At 44.6% G+C, this 21,937-nt stretch overlaps 1 protein-coding gene across 1 annotated transcript in view; it reads right to left on the bottom strand.

Annotated features, from left to right (window-relative positions):
• The window catches only part of LOC137526042 (chitin synthase chs-2-like), a 119,318-nt gene that overhangs the window by 18,036 nt on the left and 79,345 nt on the right, over positions 1–21,937 (bottom strand). Inside the window, exons 10-11 of the mRNA XM_068247254.1 lie at positions 19,424–19,500; positions 1,268–1,378 (exon numbers count right to left, since the gene is read on the bottom strand). Of these exons, the coding sequence (XP_068103355.1) occupies positions 1,268–1,378; positions 19,424–19,500 (188 nt within the window). The remainder of the gene's footprint in view (positions 1–1,267; positions 1,379–19,423; positions 19,501–21,937) is intronic.

The following is a 21,937-nucleotide window of genomic DNA, read 5'->3' as shown; positions in this document are numbered from 1 at the left end:
CCTTAACATGTGTAGTAATTTAGGTGATGCTAGCATGTATGGGGGCTTTGCTATTACCAGCTAAAGTCAGCACAAAATTACATGGAAATTACCAATGGAATTGAATGTCCAAATTGCAGTTAGAAGACTACAATCATCACTAATCTCATGTACTATTAGAGACGATTACTATATGTGTGCGTACTCCCTTTCCACATTTTATTGTACCTAATAAAGGTTAAGGACAAGGTTTATCAGTGTCTATAGGGCACTGTCCCCCAACCAGGGATACATTTTAGTGTACATGCAAAAAGGGCGTCGGGAAAAAAGGGCGCATGGTGTAAATGATAAACAGTATTATCGTTTATTGAAGTATTGTGTAGAATTTCGTTTACAAATAGTGTTTTAAGAATTTATAAATCACTAAATAATGTGTATCAGATCGGCAATTCTTAAAACGTTAATTTTCCCTATTTCTAAACGGAAACTTATATTTACGTTTATTGAAAACCCTCCCTGTACCTATCCCTAACCCCTAGACCCCCTGTTGGTGCCTAAACCTAAGACCCCCCTGTTGGTGCCTAACCCTAAGACCCCCCAGTTGGTGCCTAAACCTAAGACCCCCCTGTTGGTGCCTAAACCTAAGACCCCCCAGTTGGTGCCTAAACCTAAGACCCCCCTGTAGGTGCCTAAACCTAAGACCCCCCTGTTGGTGCCTAAACCTAAGACCCCCCAGTTGGTGCCTAAACCTAAGACCCCCCTGTTGGTGCCTAAACCTAAGACCCCCCAGTTGGTGCCTAAACCTAAGACCCCCCTGTTGGTGCCTAAACCTAAGACCCCCCTGTTGGTGCCTAAACCTAAGACCCACTATGGATAATAATGTTTTACAGACATTCATAAATAAAAAATGTAAATACAAAAATGTAATTAATTTTTTTGGGTGGATAATAATGTTTTAGAAATGTTTTAGAAATAGTGATTTAGTATCTTTATAAACGTTATTCGTCACGGGCTCATTTTGTAAAGTTAAATCATCACAAACATAGTTATAAATCCTTAAAATTCTCCGGGCGCCGTTTGTTAAAACGTTAATAATCTCCGGCGCCTTTTTTTCCCTGTTCGGCGCCCGATAAACGATATTTATAATAGGAGTGAATGGGGCGCCCTTTTTGTCCACTTGTCTCATGCGCCCAAATCTCCTGCTTCCTACATTTTATACTCCCAGTCCCAGCCAAGTTGCACATCTATACAGGTGGGTCAGCACATGCTAAGCAGCTCTAATACATACTTTGTTCCTCAGTGACTTTAGGTCTTTCTGAATCTCAGCTTGCTTCTCTTTGTCCACATGGATGGGCTCTAGGTAAGTCTTTATGACCCCTTCCCAGAACAGAATTTCTTCCTATAAAAAGAATAGTTCAACACATTTTAGCACATCCAAATCACATTTATATTTGTATTTACGTTATAATAACCCCTCCCCTTCTTTTTTTCCCTTTCCTCTCTCTTCTATTACTGCCCACTCCCAGTCCCTTCCCACCAGCAGAGATTGTGCCAGTCAGCCACTTGACTGACATCCCAACACTTCAGATGATTGTAAGAGAATTGTAAGATGATACCATTTTTCTTTTACTCTCCCTTCTATCACTGCCCACTTCCTTCCCACCAGCAGAGATTGTACCAGTCACTTGACTGTCACCCCCATACATCAGATGACTATGTTAGAGGATACTATTCCTTCTCTTTTCCTTCCCTTCTATCACCACCCACTCCAGTCCCTTCCCACCAGCAGAGACAGTATTGATCATTGAAATGACACCCCAATACATCAGATGACTATGTAATAGGATGATTTTCTTTATTTTTCTGTATTGGGTGAAAATATTTTTACAGGATGTGCAACATAAGGCCCCAGTGTGAAACTAGCCGAGCATACATGTTTTACACGCTTACATATAAATAAACTGCAATCAGGCTTTCTATTTATCCCTACAGTGTGCATAGATGAACTGAAGGGATTGTATTTTCTCTGCAGTAGTTCACTTGACGGCCTGTTTCCACTTGTGCGGTGCGGAACCGCCGCTAATTCCCCGCTGATGAAATTCGCATGCTGGTGCGATTCCGCATGCGTATTTTACAGTGATTTCGCATGCAATTTCATATGAGGCTGGTTTCACAGTGGGACGTTACAGACGCACGTTAGAGCAGCCTGTAACGCAGCCCACCGCACAGTAATGAAAAATCAATGGGCTGTTCACAGTGCCCACGTTGCGTTACATTGTAACACAAGACGTCAAGACAACGTACTGCATTTAGTACTTTAGACACGGCTAAGCCGCGTTAGACTGCTTGCACATGCTCAGTAATGTTGGGGAGGAGGGGAGAGCGGCCAGGCACATGGCTAATTAATATTCACTGCACTTTGTCACGTGTGCAGTGTTTACCTCCTGGAGTGGCCGCTCTGTGCGGCGATTGGCTGGCGGGACCACGTGATGCCGCATGCATCCACGAGTACGCATCACGGCATAATGGACGCCAGAGTGAGCTGCACAATGCGGCTCACTCTGACGTCCACATCGAAGAGCACCAGGCGTTGCGTTAGGGGCACGTTATGCGACCATAACGTCCCCTAAAGCGCAACGACTTGGTGTGAAAGTAGCCTTAATGTGATTTTAACTATGTCACTGCCCGTGTGATTTAACATTAGTTTCTATGCAAAATCGCGGTAAAATATGCATGCCAAAACCGCTTGCGATTTCCCTATTAAATACATTAGCGGCGATTCGCATAGCGGTGTGCAAATTCTGAGGACTCTTCCATGCAGATTTCTCCCGCACAGAAAAACGCTCAGGATTACTGACAAGTGGAAACAGGGCCATCCACTTGTATTGGCTGTGCGAATCCGCATGCAGACAACGCATGCGGATTCGCGATAGTGGAAACAGGCCCTGAAGCCCGTGTAGATTAGGGCTCATTCACACTATGGGCTTGATTCACTAAGCTATGCTGCTAAAGCAGCGCAGCTTAGTTTGAGCAGCACAAGTTAAAATCCTCAGTGCACGCTACGGGCTGTATAGCATGTGCTTCTAACTTACATTTGCATATATTTGCATATCTTATTTTTGTGGCCGCTCCTTTACTCTCACCCTGAGCCCTGTTGCATCCTTAAGCTGTTTAGAATGTGAATCCCTGCACTTTGATCGGCCCCGCCCAATAGGCTGCTTGCCAATCAAAGTAGTGTGCTGCTGAGCAGTGCATTTCAATGTGTTGGTTGTGATTAAATCGCACTGCAGCGCAGTGCATAGTAATGCATGCTACGTGCGTTTCAGCGCATGCGTCATTCAGATTAACCCATGAATCAGCTGGTTTTGTTTCCCTCTATGGCATCAATTCACCAAGCATTACCACATTCACTAATGCTGAAAACAACTGATTTTAGGAAAGTTTCAATTTACCAAGACTGCATGAAAAGCTGAAATTACCAAGCAGTGAGGTAAATTGTGCAGTAAACACCTCAACAAATGTCAGTAAATGTCAATTCATCATGGTTAACAGCATGCGGCAAAACACAGTTCCATTACCGTTAGTTTTCCTCTGTCGGTATCAGTGCAGGACTCACAGAACTCAAGAAGCAGAGATGGAACCCAAAAGTTTTCTATCCCCCCCATGCAGCGAGCAGAGAGATTACAGAACAAAATAGGCTTCCCCTGCCTCCCCTCGGCAGTTTAACCTGTTAAGTTCCTGTTTAAAAATGCAGAGGAGCTAGTGGGTGAAATAAAGAGCTAGTGGGGAAATACCTAATCATGGCATGTGCAAAGTCTCTTGGAGAGCTGTGGCAAACCACTTAAGGACCAGGGCTTTCGGCAGTGATCGGTGCTGCGTGGGCTCTCCAGCCCGCAGCACCGATCAGGATTGAGCCTTGGCGATCAGACTTCCCCCCTTTTTTCCCCACTAGGGGGATGTCCTGCTGGGGGGGGGTCTGATCGCCGCCGGCTGTTTGTGATCTGCGAGGGGGGCTCTTCAAATCCCCCCTCCGCAGCGTTTTCAGTGCTCCCTGCCTTCCCGTCCCTCCCTCTCCCTCCATGGGCTGCGCAGGACGGATATCCGTCCTGCGCATTGAAGGATAGGCTTCAGCCTATCATATGCCGGCGATCCCCGGCCAATCAGAGGCCGGGGATCGACGATCTGCCGCAGCAGCGCCGTATGATGTAAACAGCAGGGATCTCTTCCCCGCGTGTTTACATTTCGCCGGCGACCCTCTATCGGTGGCTCTCCGGCTGTTCACGGAGACAGCCTCCATGAACTGGCATGGAAATGCTATACCACTAACGACCCGCAGACGCCTATTGGCGTTAGGCGGTCGTTAAAGTGGTTAAATAAAATGTGAAGAAAGACTAATGGAGACTAGATTCAGAGCGAGCAGAGGCAGTATAACAAAACATACTTCTAAAGAGATGTCACGATGCCTCTTACTATTGTAATGCTGTCTCTCTGCACGGAGAAGAGCATGAACAACACAGACTGCTGTTACCGACAACTGGGCTTCGGTAAATTGCCAAACTTCTACCGCACCTGTGAAAATCTTGGTGAATTAGCACACAAAAGTCTAAAATACCGAACGCAGTATTTTCCTGGCTATTTTTTTCTTATCGAAAAGCCTTTGGTGAATTGATGCCTATGTCACTTCATAATGGTTTCCCAATGCAGTAAAATGCATAGAAATACACAATGAAATGCACAAAAACACACTGATAAATGCATGTGTTTTTTAAATGCATTTATATGCATTTCAAACTAATATACTAGTGTGAAAGAGCCCTAAGTGCACAATTAAAGGTAAGAGCAGCTACCCAATGATCCTTTGTCATTTGAAAAGCACAGCTACAAAGACCATACTTAGAATCTATCTATATAATAGGTTAAGTGCCTCAACCCTCAAGCAAGAAGAAGAAGTATCAAACTGCCCCCAGGGTCGGGCCAAGCAAGAAGACATAGTGCCCTGCCCCCAGGGGCGATCCTACACTTGCCGCTGAGCTGGAGGGGGTAGCAGGCAGAAAGGGGTTATTGGGTACAGTGGCGGGGAGAGGTGTCGCCCCCCCCCCCCTCCCTCCCTCACCTGGGTCCCTCACCTGCGCTCCTCCTCTAACTTAAGTTCTATGGAAAACAAAAGTTTGCTTTCTTGGAACAGAAAGAATGTGTGATAATTCAGGTTGGAGTGAGCTTGAGATGTCTCCCAGTGCATCACTGAATATATGCAACTTAACCATTGTTGCCCTTAGAAGCTAAACACTGCATTCCAGCGGTTCTGGGGTGTGTTTAGCTTCTAAGGGCAACAGTGGTCAATTTTCATATATTCAGCAGTGATGCATTGTGGGAGACATTTCAAGCTCACTCCAACCTGAATTATCGCAAATTCTTTCTGTTCTAAGAAAGCAAACTTTTGTTTTCCATAGCATTTTAGTAAGGGGTCTTTTAGGACCATTGTAGCCTCTCACACACGCCAATGAGTTCTGGTTCACCATGAGCTTGCTGGTTAGTCTGTAGCTTAAGTTCAGCAGCAGCAGCCACCGCTATTAGTAAGAGGCCGCGGGCAGGGATGACTCACCTCTTCCGCGTTCCAGCATGCGTTCCATTGTCACTTCCTGCAATGCTGACCACTTACAATACAGTGGGTGGCATTGCAGGAAGGGATGACAGTGGAACACACGCTGGAACGCGGAAGAGGTGAGTCATCTCCGCCCACTGCCTCTTACTAATAGCGGCGTCTGCTGCTGAACTTAAAGGGGAACTTCAGCCTAAACAAACATACTGTCATCAATTTACATTAGTTATGTTAATTAGAATAGATAGGTAATATAATCTCTTACCCACCCTGTTTTAAAAGAACAGGCAAATGTTTGTGATTCATGGGGGCTGCCATCTTTGTCATGGGGGCAGCCATCTTTTTGGTTGAAAGGAGGTGACAAGGAGCAGGAGATACAGTTCCAACTGTCCTGTGTACTGATCACCCCTCCCAGCTGCGCACCCTAGGCTTCAAATGTCAAATTCAAAATGTAAAAAAAAAAAAATTGCACCAAAACAGCAGAACGAGAACAACAACATCAGAAATCCCATCATGCTTTGCACAGCATCTGGGGAAAAAAGCCCGGGCAGTTCTCTTCTGTGCAGCTAAAAATGAGGCTTGTATAAGAGAAACAAAGTTCTGATGCTGTGAAACTGTTAAAGAAACACCAAGCCTTTTCAGTGCTGCTGAGTCGATTTTTAGTCCGGAGGTTCACTTTAAGCTAGAGGGGTAGCACAGATGGGGGACCCAGGTGAGGGATGCCTCACTCCCCTCCCCGCCGCGAAATTAAGCTGGAGGGGGAGCGCACATGAAGGAACCCAGGTGAGGGAGGGGGTCCGACCACCCCTCCCCGCCGCAAACTTAAGCTGGAGAAGCTGGAGAGGGAGGGGGGTCTGGCCCCTCTCCCCGCCGCTGTGCCCAATACCCCCTTCCTGCCCGCTACCCCCTTATGCAGCATATGCTATGCCGTGGGTCGGCTAGTTAGAATTAATCAGCTTGGTTGCTTTGAGGATTTGTTTTTTTGTTCTATGTTGGGCTCCATTGGACTTTACAGCACCAGTATTTTTAACATATCAGAATCACCAGTCAAAATTCCTGTTCACGATTTTCACCTCTTGATTTCTCACTAAAGACAAACAAACATAAATTCAGGTCTGTGTTTTAATGTATATTGCGTAGATGTAGTTATAGACTAATTTTTCAATCTTCCAAGTTCTGTCCATAGCACATAAAGGGGTCGATTCACTAAAGCGTGATAACTGCACAAATAAATGTAATTATTTCAACAATTTTGTGTTCCAGTCTTTTATTTATATGCAGAATGTCTACCAGGCCTTTATTCTGATATATTTTGGTGTGTTAAGACTTAGGCATCTTTCACAGTGCGACGTTAAAGGGAACCAGAAGCCCCAGAAAGAAGATTTTATACATACCTGGGGCTTCCTCCAGCCCCATACGCACGGATCGCTCCCACGCCACCCTCCTCCGCTTCCTGTATCCGGCGGTACCGGGACCCGTAGTTTCGGCCAGTCGGCGGCAGCATGCGGACAATTGTCCGCATCACAGGGGCTCCCAGCATACCCGTACGCGTACAGCTGCATACTGCGCAGCCGCACGTGTAAGGGAATGGAGGGTGCCCCTGCTCATGTGGACATTGACGGGACCCGGTACCGGCGATCCAGGAAGCGGAGGATGGCGGCGTGGGAGCGATGCAGGCTTATGGGGCTGGAAGAAGCCCCAGGTATGTATAAAATCTTTTTTTCTTTTTAGGATTCCGGCGTCTCTGGTTCCCTTTAAAGTCGCACATTAAAACAACATTTAACGCCGAATAACGCACTGGAATGAAAAATCAATGCCCCATTCACAGTGCATACACTGTGCTGGTGTCTAACGCTGCACGTTAAGTGAAAGTACTGCATGCTGTGCGCTATACACGTTATCAGCTGCATTAGACTGTTTGCAGATGCTCAGTAATGACTTGGAGACATACTTTTCATTGCCTGTATTTTTTACTGTATATGTGTAACGATCGGTGTCAGCACACAGAGAGAATCTGATTTTTGGCGATCTGCAGTATCACCAAGAATACAGATTATACCTGATTATTGATGATCTGCAGAATCACCGATAATCCAAGTATAACTAACCTCTGGACACCTTTATAGTGTGAGTGTTTGTTGCAACAGTAATGACTTTGAGTAAGACCACCTGAGGGGCAGGTGGTCTCTGGCAGTACGGGCGATACTGCCTTTCGGAAAGTACAATGACCTTCCAGCAGCCTGAGACCTCCCAGTGGGCGGAGTCCCAGGGTGAAGGTAGGAGGGACCTGCAAGTGAGTGACACCAGAAGGTGGATGTCACTAGCAGGTCTGGAGACTATCTCTTAAAGAGAGAGATAGCTCTCGAGGTCGGGCAAGCCAGGTCGGCAACACACAGACAGATAAAGTACAAAGACAGAAGACTGATTCGGTATCCAAGGCAGGCAGGGTTTGGCATCAGGTAATCAGATATACGAAGGTACCGAATCAGAAAGCAGAGGTATAGTCAGGAATGCAAAAGGTCATAACAGATATAAACAATGCCTAGTCTTGGGTGTGAGGTCCGTGGTCTCTACACCCAGGAACTAGTCTGGGATATAATATGATGGTACAAAGTATCCCTAGACTTGGGTGTGAGGTCCGTGGTCTCGACACCCTGGAACTAGTCTGGAGTATAACAGAATGATAACACAGCGTTCCTAATCTTGGGTGTGAGGTCCGTGGTCTCGACAGCCTGGAACTAGTCTGAAGTGTAACAGAATTATAACACAGCGTTCCTAATCTTGGGTGTGAGGTCCGTGGTCTTGACACCCTGGAACTAGTCTGAAGTATAACAGAATGATAACACAGCGTTCCTAATCTTGGGTGTGAGGTCCGTGGTCTCGACACCCTGGAACTAGTCTGAAGTATAACACAATAAATACACAGAAGTAATCTGGCTCAGTGTGAATTCCCAGGTCCTCCCGGTTCTAACACACTGTGGGATCTGACTAGGTCTGAGTGCTTCCACGTAAGTGTTCGCAATGGCAGACAACCTGAGACTGGCCAACAGTGGCTATATATAGAGCAGCGCTCTCCGGCGCCGCCCATCAGAAATCAACCAATAGCCACTTGCCTTTGAAGTCAGCTGACCAACCTGGTCAGCTGACCCCTCTTCGTTTGTCATAAAGGTTCTGCCTCTCCGCGCGCGCGCGCGTATTCCTCAATCTGTGTGAACTAACAGACCCAGCCACACCAGCCGCTTGCTGCTGCGGACAAACCGCCGCGCTGGACGCGGAATCAGCCGCCTTGCCGCCAGTGCATGCGGCGGCTTTTCCGCGATTTCTCACAATATGCTGTATGCATTGATAACGCTGCGGTGCGACTTTTTAGGCGCGTTGTGTTATAAGTTTGCGGAGCGACTTAATGTCGCATCAAACCACAACGTCCCACTGTGAAAGAGGCTTTAAAAATTGGAGGCCTAAAATTCTTGAAAAAAAAATGTACCGCTTTTGACTCCTAATTCTAGACGGAAATGCACCGCCAGGGAGGTTAATCCCTCTCTACTCCTCATGGTGCCTTATCCTTAACCCCCCACATTTGCAGTTCGCGAACGCAAAGTTTCGTGTCCCAAGTTTCACGCCCACACACTAACTACCGTTTGCACATGATAATGCACCAGTTCACGCGCAAATGTCCGTGTTATTGTGTGCAAACGGTAGTTAGTGCGCAGACGCGAATCTTTGCGTGCGTAAAGATGCACGCACAGCACTTTGCGTGTTAACTGCTCAGCATGGGCATGCTAACAGTTAACACTCTTTTGTAAATCAACCCAATATGCACAGCTATGCATAATATGTTGGTGCTATATAAATAAATAGTAAAACATTGGTAAATTTTACTGATATTTTTCTATTTGAATGAAGTAGTAGAATATTGATAAATTTACTGATATTCTACTGCCACTATCCTGCGCCATTAATAATAGGCGCCTTTTTCAAATGTATGCTAAATAAGACCCTTCCTAGGCATAAAAGAGCAGTGAGAAATAGATTGTATTTGTAGGAAGGACAATGTGATAAAAGGTGAAAGGTACATATGTTTTTTATAAAAAGAAACCTATGGAGGATCTGTGAAAGGTTAAATGTTTGATGACACCAGGGAAAGACCCCCTATGTCCTGCCAGCTACAGGCCAATTTCATTGTTAAATACTGACACAAAATTGTATGCTAAACTACTGGCCAATTGTATGATGCAGGTTACACCTGAACTACTAGCTCCTGACCCAGTTGGCTTTACACGAGGCAGGCAGGCACCGGATGGAACGAGAAGAATGGTGAATATTCTTAGACATGTACAGCTCTGTCAGATGCCTTCTCTGCTCCTTACTTTGGATGCGGAGAAGGCATTCAACAGAGTTCATTGGGGTTTCCTAAGAGCTACGTTACTCAAGTTTGGTCTTCAGGGTACGATAAATATGGCAATTATGGCACTATACTCATCACCATCAGCAAAAGTCAATGCCGCTGGTTTTCTGTCAGATAGTTTCGACATCACTAACGTAACCCGACAGGGGTTCCCCCTTTCCCCAATCATTTTCGTTCTATTAATGGAAACAGTTGCTCAAATAATTAGACAAAATCTAAACAATAATGGAATCGCTACGCAACATTCTACCCATGTCATTAGCTTGTTTGCTGATGGCGTGGCATTAGTACTCACTAAACCCTCCCAGCTGTGCTACAGGAACTTCAGGACTTTCCTTTAGTTTCTTATTATAAGCTAAACCAAACAAAATCGTATGTACTAGGTCTCAACGTACCACCAGACTTGAAAAGATTACTGAAGACCTCATATCCTTTAGCTTGGTCCAACACCTCGGTTCAATACCTGGGTATCCCCCTCCCACAACATACCAGCGACCTCTTTAAATTTAACTATGTTCCTGTAAGGATCCGCTCAGCTGGCTGCACAGGCAGACAGCTGTTTGACCATTCCTTGTGTCTGAGGGATGCAGGTCTCTGGAAAGGAAACCTAGCTTCATCTTGCAACTTTCAGAGTTGCTTTGCTGAGGGATTTGCATACATGCAAATTGCCCAGCTGTCTCCTTTGAGGGCTGGCAGTATAAAAACCTATGCTTTCCCAGAGGCCTTTGGCTGGTCATTGCTTCATGGTTTGTTGAAACACTCCTAGAGTGTCAGCCATGTTATTTCTTGTCAAAGTTATCTTAGAGTAATTCTTGGGACTGCACTAGGCAGCTTCCCTAGTGCAGTTAGGCTTATCTGTTTTATCTGTATTGCCTCTCTGCTGCAATTGTCCTGTCACCAACGGTGGGCGTCAGGAAATCGTTCTGTCTGTCTGGGGGTGCTAACCAGAGCAGCGGTTGCTACCAGTAGCTCCTTCTGTTTATCTTGCTTGGATCGCACTAGCCTCTAGCCGTAGCGGCTGTGGATCCTTCTGATCTATGTTCTTGGAGTGTAAGCTGGAGCAGCGGTTGCTACCGGCTATCTCATCTGCCTGTCTTGCTTGGATCGCACTAGCCCCTAGCGGTAGCAGCTGTGGATCCTTCGGATCTGTAATCTTGTTCCTGAACTCAGATCGCACTCACTCTGGCGGAAAGAGCAGTGGATCCTTCCTCTCTTATTCCTGTTTTCCGTTTGTCTGTTTTGTCTGATACGAACGCTTGCTGTAGGCTCGGTGAGGAAACCGTTAAGCAAGCACTCACATCCTCTGTTCCGTGTTTGTCTGTCGGTGGTTAGTTAGGGTGGCGTGCTTGTCTCTGTTGTGCGTAACGTGCAGAGACCGCGCTGTAAACGCATTCGCTGTTGCGAATGAGTGCAGTGTTCGCGTTTAGTTAGCGTTTCTTGTTTTCATTATTTTCTCATTGTTGTTTGCTGTGCCTTTGCTCCTCTCATGTTCTGTTCTGATCTGTCTTGTGTCACTTTTGGCGATCGCCTTTCTCGCGATCGCGTTCCTACTTTTGTTTCTGCTGATGTGTGGTCACCGTCGCAGGGTCGCGACTAGATTGGTGAACACACATTCATCCTGTAGCTGTGCTCTTTCTCTTTAAGGGCTATCTTGCCCTACCCGGTTGCAATTCAGACACTTCTCAACTGGCTTCTGTGGCAGCGCGGAGACCTTGCTCCTCTGCGCTCCACAGCTCCACCTGCCGGTGAGAATTTCCCTCTACTGGTGCATGCACCAAAGCTGGGTTCCCCCCTTCATACGCTTGTGGAGGATTTCCGTCGTGTTAGCGCACGCCTTGTGCGCTGATCACGGAGATTATTCCGCAAACGTTACAGTTCCCCTCCTAGCACAAATTAGAAAAGAATCTCAAGAGTTGACAAAATTTACACTATCCTGGTCAGGAAGGATTGTATCCTTTAAAATGTTCCGTCTGTCAAAGATTTTATATGTATTTAGGACATTGAATATCCCGCTATATAAATCTTATTTTAATGATTTTAAGAAACCGATAAATCAGTGTATATGGAAGGGTGGTAGAACAAGAGTGGCATATAATACATGACTCACCCCCAAAAAACAAGGAGCGATGGGTCTCCCTAATATCGAAGTATATTACCACGCCACAAATTTAGAAATGGCAAGATATTGGTGGTCTAACCCACCACATAAAATATGGCTGTCACAAGAACAAGCTTTAGTACAAACAGACCTGCAATATATTTTGTCTAGTATTCTTATAGGCCATAAATTCTTGACCTCAGATTTTCCCTCTATCAAAGCAACTCTCTTAGTTTGGAATACTTTGTAAATATCCCCCCAAGACTGGGATCTTACTCACACCTCGAAATATTAACTCCTGATTTATCACTCTCGGGCTGGAAAGTGGAAAACTCAGGAGACCCTTAGTTTAGATCACCTTATAGCCCTGGTAACCCAAAATATGATTATGGAACGCAATCCCTGAATAGACCCTATACTATTCTACCAAACAGCTGGAAGACATTGCTCAGTAAAGTGTAATATTTGATTTGTACATGTTATAGCTATTCATCGCCATTCAGATGTTTGGGGCTCAATTGGGCCAGTTTTACCCGACTGCTGCTTACATTGGTGTTTGTTTCTTAGTAGTGACATTATGAGATAGGTCGAAATCTACTATGTTAGATGCAATAAGAAAGTGTACTTTAATCTTCTATATTCAGAAATAAGATATGGCCTAATACTGGATGGTCATATGCATTCTACCATGATAGGTGTGAAGCTAGTCCAGCCGCAGAGGCCATGTTAACCTCCTTGGCGGTTAATTTTTTTTTTCCTAATTAAAAAAATCCTTTTTTTTTTTAATTTTTTTTTTGTTTCATGTAATGCTACCAGAGTGGTAGCTACATGAAACACCACTAGAGGGCGCATGTGGCCCTCTAGTCCGATCGTCGCCGGCATCTATAGCAAACAGGGGAACGCGTATATAACGCGTTCCCCTGTTTGGCTTCTCCTGTCGCCATGGCGACGATCGGGATGACGTCATGGACGTCAGCCGACATCCTGACGTCAGGCACACCCGATCCAGCCCATAGCGCTGCCCGGAACTCATTGATCCGGGCAGCGCAGGGCTCTGGCGGGGGGGCCCTCTTCAGCCGCTGCGTGCGGCCGATCGCCGCAGAGCGGCGGCGATCAAGCTGTGCGCGCGGCTAGCAAAGTGCTGGCTGCGCGCACAGCAATTTACAGCTTGTAAATCGCCGCACCAGGGGCTGAGATCTCCCCCTGCGCGGCATAGCCCGAGCTCAGCTCGGGCTTACCGCCAGGGAGGTTAATGGACGGCTAGGATACTGATATTCTTGGTAATATACTGTATACTTACATTTCAATATTGTTGAAAGTAATGTTTCTATGTTTGAACCTACCAACATTGAAACTGCTTCATGACACCAATGTTGTTATAGTACTTGTACTGTTGAATAAGATAAAACAATAAAAATCTTTTGTTAAAAAAAAAATGTTTGATGACACACTGGAATGGGAGAAACTGCTAAAATATAGCTGCAGTGATGGCCATAAAGAGTTCATTTTTTTCAGCAGAGGGAGGAGGTATACTAGGGCCGGTGACCGGCATCATAACACACTGCCTTACTACAAAAAGAAAAATTGAATGTTAACAGTGACAGTAAAGCATACTTTTCCATTGACTGCTTTGCTAATCCACTGTGTTGCATTCCTGCTGTTATGCCTGTTACGCGCCATGCAATTTCCCTTCAGCTTGAGGGGTTGAACTGATAGTTTATGACAGGTCCGATCTGATTTCCGATTGTTTTTCTGATCAATTTTGTACTGAAGTAATCAGAAAATTAATCAAAAATACAATCAGAAATCAGATTGAACCTGTCAGAAAATATTGTTTTGACTTGTCAGTCTGACAGGAAATTGCATGTTATGTACCATTACAGGGAACGCAACACAATGGCCACTGGTGACCAAGCCCTAAGCTGCATACATACGTGAGATCAAAGTCTTTGGAAAATGAAAGATCAACGGTCGATCTGCAAATAATTTTTGTAAAAAAAAAATGTGCTAAATATTTATTTATTTTAAGTATTTACAGTGGGATGCGAAAGTTTGGGCAACCTTGTTAATAGTCATGATTTTCCTGTATAAATCGTTGCTTGTTAAGGTAAAAAATGTCAGTTAAATATATAATATAGGAGACACACACAGTAATATTTTAAAAGTGAAATTAAGTTTATTGGATTTACAGAAAGTGTGCAATAATTGTTTAAATAAAATTAGGCAGGTGCATACATTTGGGCACTGTTGTCATTGTATTTATTCCAAAACCTTTAGGAGGCCTAAAGGTTTTGGAATAAAAGAGGCTTTCACAGTGCAACGTTAGAAAATGTCTCAACGCAGACTAACGCACAGCAATACAAATTCTGTGTGACATTCACAGTGCACACGTTGCGTTTGTGTGTAACGCGTAGCATTATTAGAAAATGCTGCATGCTGTGCGTTATACACGTTATTAGCTGCGTTGGACTGTTTGCACATGCTCAGTAATAACTTGGAAGCATAATTTTCATTGCCTGTGTGCCCTACTGTATGCGACGATAAAGGGGCATGAAGTTGCGTTGTGAGTTTTTTAGGAGGTTGCTTTGTTAGTTTGCGTTGTGACTTTAACATTGCATCAAAACGCAATGTCGCACTGTGAAAGTGGCCTTAGAACTAATTATTGGAACTCAAATTGGCTTGGTAAGCTCAGTGACCCCTGACCTACATACACAGGCGAATCCAATTATGAGAAAGAGTATTTAAGGGGGTCAATTGTAAATTTCCCTTCTCTTTTAATTTTCCCTAAAGAGTAGCAACATGGGGGTCTCAAAACAACTCTCAAATGACCTGAAGACAGATTGTTCACCATCATGGTTTAGGGGAAGGATACAGAAAGCTGTCTCAGAGATTACAGCTGTCTGTTTCCACAGTTAGGAACATATTGAGGAAATGAAAGGCCACATGCTCAGTTCAAGTTAAGGCTCAAAGTGGCAGACCATAAACAGAAACAAGGAATGGTGAGAACAGTCAGAGTCAACCCACAGACCAGCACCAACGACCTACAACATCATCTTGCTGCAGATGGAGTCACTGTGCATCGTTCAACCATCTGGCACACTTTACACAAGGAGATGCTGAATGCGAGAGTGATGCAGAAGAAGCCTTTTCTCCGCCCACAGCACAAACAGAGCTGCTTGATGTATGCTAAAGCACATTTGGACAAGCCAGCTTAATTTTGGAAAAAGGTGCTGTGGTCTGATGAAACTGAAATTTAGTAATTTGGCCATAACAAGGGGCGTTATACTTGGAGGAATAACAGCACAGCATTCCAAAAAAAAAAAAAACACAAAAAAAAACACCTGCTACCTACAGTAAAATATGGTGGTGGTTTCATCATGCTTTGGGGCTGTGTGGCCAGTTTAGGGACTGGGAAATTTGTCAAGGTTAAGGGAGGCATGGATTTCACTAAGTATCAGCAGATTCTGGAGACCAATGTCCAGGAATCAGTGACAAAGCTGAAGCTGCGCCAGGGCTGGATCTTTCAACAAGACAATGACCCTGGGGACCCATTCACACTTGAACGTTTTTCCGGCGATTTCGGCAAAACGCTCAAATGCTAGCGCTTTTGAAAGCGCTAGTGTAATAAAACCCTATGGGCCTGCTCTTACTTGGGTGATTTGCGCTAATCGCTGCAAATCGCCCAAAATCGCAAAACACAAATGCGTAGCCTGCACCAATTTCATGCGATTTCCCGGCGATCGCTAGCGTTTTGCGATCAGCAAGATGGAATGGGCCCTAAACACTGCTTAAAATCCACTAAGGCATTCATGCAGAGGAACAAGTACAACATTCTGGAATAGCCATGTCAGTCCCCAGACCTGAATATAATTGAAAATCTGTGGTGTGAGTTAAAGAGAGCTGTCCATGCTCGGAAGCCATCAAAACTGAATGAACTAGAGATGTTTTGTAAATGGGGAATGGTCCAAAATACCTTCAACCAGAATCCAAACTGTCATTGGAACCTACAGGAAGTAAGGCTGTAATTTCTGCAAAAGGAGGATCTACTAAATATTGATTTCATTTCTTTTTAAAGGTGCCCAAATGTATGCACCTGCCTAATTTTGTTTAAACAATTATTGCACACTTTCTGTAAATCCAATAAACTTCATTTCACTTCTCAAATATCAGCGTGTGTCTCTTATATGATTAACTGACATTTTTTATCGTAACAACCACCGATTTATACAGAAAAATCATGACGATTAACAAGGATGCCCAAACTTTCGCATCTCATTGTATATGGTGCCAACATATTACGCAGCGCTATACAGAGTGTATATTGTGTGGTCACTAACTGTCCCTCAGAGGGACTCGCAATCTAATCCCTACCAGAGTCCTATGTGTATGTACTGTATGTATCGTGTAGTGCATGTATCATAGTCTAGGGCCAATTTTTAGGGGGGAGCCAATTAAGTTATATGTATGTTTTGGGAGGAAATTAAAGTGCCCGGAGGAAACCCACTCAGACACGGGGAGAACAAACAAAATCCTTGTAGATGTTGACCTCATACACTTTCCGAGACTACATGTACCAGGGAAAACAATATACGAACACTGGGTCCGTACGGACAGTCCCTCTAGGTAAAAAATAGAGTTGGTCACTCTTAACAATAAAATACTATTTAGTCAGATTAGCGTGCCCCTTTAGGCGGCTCTTTTGTGTAGAGACACGTATCTCTGGATATAGCCAGTCGTAGTGGAGGTCTTTGCTTATCCCCCCCTCTGACAATGGGCTCAATTCTGGTAGCTACCGTCTTTCCCCTAAAGTAAAACATCCCCTGAAAATAAGCCCTAGCTGTAAAATCACTTATGCTGCGAATATAAGGCATTCTCCGATAATAAGACCTAGCACCAGCCGCAGCCCACATAACATGTACTTCAGCCGCAGCCCACATAACCAATTACACATACTGTAGGTACCTGCTACAGTATCATCATACCGTAATTACACTCCGTCTCTGCGTGATCCCTGAGAATTCATGCCATGCAGCATCCCTGCACAGTGAGCTGGCCCGCATGACATGTTGCACATACCGCTATTGGTATCAAATTGCCAACAGTCTATGCGTGGGCTCCGGGGTCACTCTCTTCAATCATGCCGGCATCCATGCACAGTGACCCAGTTCATCCATTGCCTCCTTCGCCTCCATTTGTAATTTAACACAAGCTACGATATTAAAGAGTTCTAATTGGCCACAAAAGTCTCAGAGGCGGGGTCATGCTGCGTTTTGGGCCAATCACTGCACTCGCTGCTACTCAGCGAGTGCAATGATTGGTCCAGTAACGGAGCCATGATCCCGCCTCTGAGACTACCGGTATTGTGGCCAATTACAACACTTTAATATCGGAGCTTGAACTGTTGTTCCATGCTACACAGGCAGCCAGCATGGGGACACACATCATGCAGTGCCGATCAGGCACTTGTCATGTCATCCTTGCACACAGCAGGTTTATCAACTGTGTGCAGGGATGACATGACCGGTGCCTGATCGGCACTGTAACATTACACTGAGCAGCAGGCAGAACCGGCCAGCGTGGGGACACATCATGCAGTGCCGATCAGGCACCTGACATGTCATCCTTGCACACAGCAGGTTTATCAACTGTGTGCAGGGATGACATGACAGGTGCCTGATCGCCACTGTAACTGTACAATGAGCAGCTGGCAGAAGCGGCCAGCATTGGACACATCATGCACTGCCAATGTAAGACATCCCTGAAAATAAGCCCTAGCACACTGTTTGGAGCAAAAATTAATATACGACACTGTCTTATTTTCGGGGAAACACGGTATGTAAGGTAAATATTTTTTTGTAGGTAAAATACCTCATGAGGTATTTTCCTCTTCTTTTATCAATTCTGAAATATTTTTCTCCATTTCCGAACATGAGGTAAAACATGAGGTAAAACATGAGGTAAATGCATAGAGTGAGGTAAAACATGAGGTATTTCAGTGGTAAGCCTGCAGCAAATAAGTAATAGTCTTTAATTGTCTTCCATAAGTTAGGATAGTCTTTGGAAGATGTTTTTTTTTTTTTTTTTTGAGGAGGGAAGGTGTATTTGATTATGTAGCAACCTATGAAAAGTAAATTTATAAACATCCATTAAACAAAATAAATAAAAAAAAATCCAGCTCATTTACCTTTAGAGGCTGGGGGTGGGGGGGGGGATTAGGAGCACTTTTAGAGGCTGGGGGAGGGGTCAGCACTTTTAGAGACTGGGGGTGTGAGTACTTTTTATTTTTAAGGCTGGGGGTCTGGAGGGGGGGGTTACAGCACTTTTACTTTTAGAGGCTGCTGGGGGGGACCTCGGAGCACTTTAACCAGAAGAGGAGGGGGGGGGGATCGGTGTTTGCCGCAATTTTTTTTATTAAAGTAGAGGCTGTGGGTTGGAGCATTTTTACTTTTTTTTCCAACCAGAGGTTGGGGAATGGCAATGTTGAGGGGGGGGGGGGGGGTGCGGCAGATGAAGGAATGTACAGGGTTTGGAGCACTTTTTCTTTTTTAAAACAAAATGGAAGCTGGGGGGGGGGGGGGGGATTCGTTGGTCAGATCACTTTTACTTATTTCAGCAAAATATGGGGGCCCTGAACACAGAACAAGCTGAAAAGGCTCCATGTTATGTGACAGATATCAAAATTCGGTCACAGCACTACATTTATCATGTGGTAGAGGTAGGTCTAATTATGTGAGGTAGAAGTCATGCAAACACGCACCTTATTTCACTTCAGAATTCAAGTGTGAGGTATTTCACTACTAAATACCACATATTTTTAGTAGAAAATTACCACATGAATTACCTCATGAAATTACATGAGGTAAAACTTTACTTAAACTACCAGAATTCAAAAGTTGATCTCCCTCATGAGGTAAACCCAATTCCATGAGGTAATTATTTACTAAACGCTACCAAAATTAAGCCCGATATGTCAGAGTGGGGGACAGTTGTATAGTTTTTAGTTTTCACTATTTTTGCGATTGAAATCACGGCAAACGTGATTTTGATCGCAAAAATAACGAAAACTAAAAGGCGTAGAGCGGCGGTTTATGTGTCATTGGAAAGAGGAGAAAGAGAGCTTCAAAATGGTATGCATTTTTCCATAGTTTCTGCACTGCTCGGAGTCCCTTTAAGCTGACACTTTATAAAAGCTTTTTGCAGAAAATACAAATGTGCAATTTTTGTGCATTGCTAATGCATTATCACTGTGGGAGGCTGAACTAGGACTTTAAAAGTAGGAGGCTGAACTAGGACATTGAAAGTGGGAGGCTGAACGTTGAAAGTGGGAGAACTTTAATATCACATTATTGTTTACCATTTCCATTTCTTTCTGTTTGAATATATTATGGTGTGTCTTCTGTTTCAGCTGGCTAATCCAACCTGTAAGGAAACAAAAATCAGGGTTTTACAAACATGTTTACAAATAGGATTTTTTCTCTTCATCAAGGAAAACAACATACACAGCCAGTTCTCTCATGAAGCAAGGTGAAACACTTGCATTCAGTGCAGAGATTACAGGGGCGGCATGTTTGTACTGTGTGTTTACATTTATAGCAGGCAGTCAGAGTAGGAGGAGAAGTGAAAGGAGGGCAAGCAAGGTGAAGAGGTCATCATTGGGGAAAAGCAGCTTGTTATGCTGTGTGAGGAGTCTGACAGTGAGTAAGGAGGGGGGAGGCAGGAGAGCAGCAGTGTTTAATATGCACAGCTGAAGGGAGGAGGTGGCACTGCTGTCCTGACTGAGGAGGAATGGAGGACAGCCGACTGGCTGAGTATGAGTAGTTTGTTTGTCACAGACCCGCAGCCAGCCAGCCAGCCAGTGTGTTATTGTGCTAAGCAGCAGCAGGTCATGTCTCAGGTTATTGCATATGCTCCCTTGCTAACTGAGAACATTGAATGAAGCAAAAATAGTACAATGTGCTGTGCAAATTGTCGGGTGCTGTGTGATCATTCCAAATTGGTAAGGGGGGGGGGGGGGGGGGGGGGGGGGGGAGGGGGCGCATTCTCACAAGTTTGCCTCAGGCAGCACAAAGTCTAGAACCAGCCCTGCCAACATATTTTAAATACAGGTAGTGCCCGAATTACGAACACCCAAATTACGAACAACTTAGAAAGGTGAAATTTGATTCAGTGGAAACAAGTAAAAAATGGTTTCAAAAAGATGATGTAGTGATTTTAAGAAATTAAAAAAAAATGACAAATTGCTGCGGTACACTGAGGGCACAGTGGACAGTGTGCGTGTGTGTGTATGGGGATGGCAGAACTGGTTCAGAGGGACACTGAAGACATGGGAAACAGAGGTGACACAGTGGGGGACACTGGAGGCAAAGAGGGGCACATAGGAGGTACAGGGGACAGAGATGGCACTGTGTTTTGACTCAAGAATGGAGTCAGGTTTAGAAAAAAAAACACTGTCCCTATCTTCTTAACTGGGGATATATATATATATATATATATATATATATATATATATATGTATATATATATATATATATATATAATATATATATATATATATATATATATATTAAGCATTGAAATGTATACACCAGTACTTAGCAGCACCTTCCAAGCTATTCCTATCTCAATTGAAAAAATATGTTTATCGATAGTGTTCCTTTAATAACACCCCTATAACTTCAGTTTCCAAAGCCCGTTGCTTAGGGGTAATACTTGACTCCTCCCTCTTTTATTCCTCACATTCACTCACTAACCAGATCATGACTAGAGATGGCCCGAACCTCCGATTTTCGGTTCGCGAACTTCCGCAAAAGGCTCAGTTTGCGCAAACTTTTACGAACCGCAATAGGATGTGAACTTTGAAAACTAGAAACATTTATGCTGGCCACAAAAGTGATGGAAAGGATGTTTCAAGGGGTCTAACACCTGGAGGAGGGCATGGATGAGTGGGATAGACGCCAAATGTCCCGGGGAAAAATCTGGATTTGACGCAAAGCAGAAATCACATTGAATGCTAAATTGCAGGACTAAAGTGCTTTCAAACATCTTGGATGTGTATACATCAATCAGGGAGTGTAATTAGAGTACTGCTTCACACTGACACACCAAATGCACTGTGTAATGCTCCGCAAACAGCTGTTTGCGTAGTGATGGCCGTGCTGGAGTGGTGCGCAGCATGGCGAGAGTGCAGGGTCGTGGCGGTTTTTAAGCCCATATGGTAACCGGGCTGTGGTAGCTCAGTGATAGAACAACAGTGACTGTCCAGCTGATCAAATTTGGTCTGTCCACAATGAAGCAACAACCTTATTATCTTCTTGTATGTAGGTAGTAGTGTTGGGCGAACACCTAGATGTTCGGGTTCGCGAACGTTCGCCGAACATCGCCGCGATGTTCGGGTGTTCGCGCCGAACTCCGAACATAATGGAAGTCAATGGGGACCCGAACTTTCGTGCTTTGTAAAGCTTCCTTACATGCTACATACCCCAAATTAGCAGGGTATGTGCACCTTGGGAGTGGGTACAAGAGGAAAAAAAATATTTGAAAAAGAGCTTATAGTTTTTGAGAAAATTGATTGTAAAGTTTCAAAGGAAAAAATGTCTTTTAAATGTGGAAAATGTCATGTTTCTTTGCACAGGTAACATGCTTTTTGTCGCCATGCAGTCATAAATGTAATACAGAGAAGAGGTTCCAGGAAAAGGGACAGGTAACGCTAACCCAGCACCAGCAGCAGCACACGTGATGGAACAGGAGGAGGCGCAGGAGGAGAAGGCCACGCTTTGTGAGACACAACAACCCAGGCCTTGCATGAGGACAAGAAGCGTGCGGATAGCATGCTTTGTACCGCCATGCAGTCATAAAT

This window comes from Hyperolius riggenbachi, chromosome 7, assembly GCF_040937935.1.
Source record: "Hyperolius riggenbachi isolate aHypRig1 chromosome 7, aHypRig1.pri, whole genome shotgun sequence".
NCBI lineage: Eukaryota > Metazoa > Chordata > Amphibia > Anura > Hyperoliidae > Hyperolius > Hyperolius riggenbachi.
This window is presented reverse-complemented; position numbering and strand designations above follow the sequence as displayed.